This window comes from Rhincodon typus, chromosome 43, assembly GCF_021869965.1.
Source record: "Rhincodon typus isolate 14 chromosome 43, sRhiTyp1.1, whole genome shotgun sequence".
NCBI lineage: Eukaryota > Metazoa > Chordata > Chondrichthyes > Orectolobiformes > Rhincodontidae > Rhincodon > Rhincodon typus.
This window is the reverse complement of record NC_063374.1, coordinates 4,169,507-4,172,094: the sequence shown is the minus strand read 5'-3', so window position 1 is coordinate 4,172,094 and position 2,588 is coordinate 4,169,507. Positions and strand designations below refer to the sequence as shown.

Here is a 2,588-nt window from a genome sequence, read left to right as displayed (position 1 = left end):
GTCTGGGACCAGAGGGAATCATCTCAAAATAAGGGGTTGCACTTTGAAGACAGGGATGAGGAGGAATTTCTTCTCTCAGAGGGTTAATTCCTTACCACAGAGGACTGTCGAGGTTGGGTTGTTAAATATATTCAAGGCAGAGGCAGACGGATTTTTATTCAGAAAGGGGAATGAAAGGTGGCAGTGAAAAGTGGATTTGAGGATGATGATCAAATTAACCACAATCTCATTGAACAGACTTGATGGACTGAATTGCCTACTTTTGCTCCTGTTATGGCCAGCTGAGGTTTCTCAGCAATTTTTCTTCAAGTTTCATTTGTGTGGCACTCCCTGTGTGAGTTGTTGGGGGAACCTGGTTTCATTGCCAAATCTGTATTCAGAAGCTTCCCCCACCCCCAGGAGTAACATTGAACGCTCCCAGTGTGTAAGAAAATGGCCTTCAATGGGACAGTGCCAGTACAGCACAACTGAGCGACAGTGAAAGTTTTACCTGTCAGCACACGCAACCCCCAACCCCCCCCCCGCCCCACCCACACACACACACACACACACACACACACACACACACACACACAAACCAAGCTTCAAAGGAGAAACAGAAACTAGCTCCTGACAAAATCCATGCCCGAAGCTTCTCAATAATCTGAGGCGTTACAATTGGACAGTGATTGAGGAGGTTCAAGAACACAGGGGGTTGGCCTGTGTCCACCACCAACATCAACTCGGGAACAAAACTTCCTGCAATCCTCCCTAGAGAGAGAGAGAGACAGAGGGAGGAAGACACAGAGACAGAGAAAGAGACAGAGGCAACAAGAGCAGAGGTAAGAACCATTTATTCCATATTCATCGTACTTCTACACTCCAGCATTATTCTACATCTCTATCCCCGGGTTTATTCTCTCTCTCTGTCTATGCCAGAGTTTATTCTCTTGGTCTCTCTCTCTCTATCTCTGGGTTTATTCTCTCTCTCTCTATCTTGGGGTTTATTCTCTGTGTTTCTCGCTGTCTCTCTCTGTCTCTATCTATCTATCCCAGGGTTTATTCTCACTTTATCTCTCTCTCGGTCTCTCTCTCTCTCTCCCTCTCTCTCTATCTCTGGGTTTATTCTCTCTCTCTCTTTATCCTGGGGTTTATTCTCTCTCTCTCTCTCACTATCTCTATCTATCTATCCCGGGGTTTATTCTCTCTCTCTCTCTCTCTCAGTCTCTCTATATTGGGGTTTATTCTCTCTTTCTCTATATATATATACATATCTATAACCCGTGGTTTAATCTCTCTCTCTCTCTCAGATACAGTGCCCGCAATGCCCACTGTCTCCAAGATGATTCCCACCGTTGTCCTGGTTCTGCTGTTGGTCTCAGGAGCTCTCAGTCCCGATCCCACAGACCCCGAACCAGGCTGTCACCGTTACCGTGAGTGAGGGAGAGGGCGAGGGAGGTAGTAAGAGGAAGGGAGTGAGAGGGAGGGAGACGGATGAGCGGATAAGGTGGGGGGAGAGGGAGAGTGAGAGAGCAAGGGGTGGGAGAGAAGGAGAGAGAGAGGAAGGGGAAGAGGGAGGGAGGGAGGGATAGAGAGAGAGGGAGAGGGTGGTGGATAGGAGAGGGGGTGAAGGATAGAGGAAGTGAGGGAGAGAAAGAGTGTGAGAGAGAGGGAGAAAGGTAGTGGCAGAGAGGAGAGAGTGAGTGAGAGAAAGAGAATGAGAGAGGGTCAGGGTCAGAGTGAGTGAGAGAGGGCATGAGAGAGAGGGGGAGTGAGCGAGACAGTGGAAAGAAAGAAGTGTGACAGAGGAGTGAAAGAAAAGGAGTGACAATGAAAAAGAGAGAGAAAGAGAGGGAGAGGGTAAAAGAGGAAGTTAGGGAGCGTGGGAGAGGATGAAAAGCAGTGCAAGTGAGAGAGCGAAAGAGATAGAGAGAGAGGTGGAGAGGGAGCCAGGGAGAGAGAATAAGGGGTGGGAGAGAGAGTAAGTGATGGAGAAGAGGGAGTGAAAGTGTAAGAGAAAGAGATGGATAGAGGGTGAGGGAGAAAGAGAAATGGAGAGAGACAAAGGGACACAGAGGGTGAGAGTGAGGGAGATGGGGAAAGAGGTAGTAGAGAGAGGGAATGTGGGAGTGGAGTGAGGGACAGGGAGTGAGAGAGAATAGGGGGAGGGAATAGAGAGAGGGAGTATGTGTGGTGGGCAGAGAGAAGGATTGTGGGGGTGTGGGTGGACCAGTAAGGGAGGGATGGACAGAGAGGGTAAGAAGGAGAGATAAAGAGATGGAGTAGGAGGAAGAGATGGAGGCAGAGTGAATGAATGAGGGAGGGAAGGTTTGAGGGATAGGCACTGGGAGAGGGAGTGTCAGTGAGAGGGAAGCATTTCTGTTGGTGAGCTAAGTGTGCACCGGGAACTATACACTTTCTCTATCTGAATCTCTCTCTTTGTCTGAATCCCTCTCTCTGCCTGACACTCTCTCCCTCTCTCTGACTGAATCTCTCTCTCCCTCTCTCTCTGACTGAATCTCTCTCTCTGCCTGAATATCTCTCTCCCTCTCTCTCTGACTGAATCTCTCTCTCCCTTTCTCTCTGACTAAATCTCTCTCTCTGCCTGA

At 48.9% G+C, this 2,588-nt stretch overlaps 1 protein-coding gene across 1 annotated transcript in view; it reads left to right on the top strand.

Moving 5' to 3' along the window:
• Nucleotides 1-653: 653 nt before the first annotated feature.
• gpha2 (glycoprotein hormone subunit alpha 2) overlaps nt 654-2,588 on the top strand; it is an 83,696-nt gene continuing 81,761 nt past the window's right edge. Inside the window, exons 1-2 of the mRNA XM_048619673.1 lie at nt 654-821; nt 1,290-1,412. Coding sequence (XP_048475630.1) covers nt 1,304-1,412 — 109 coding nt within the window. The 5' untranslated portion in view covers nt 654-821; nt 1,290-1,303. The remainder of the gene's footprint in view (nt 822-1,289; nt 1,413-2,588) is intronic.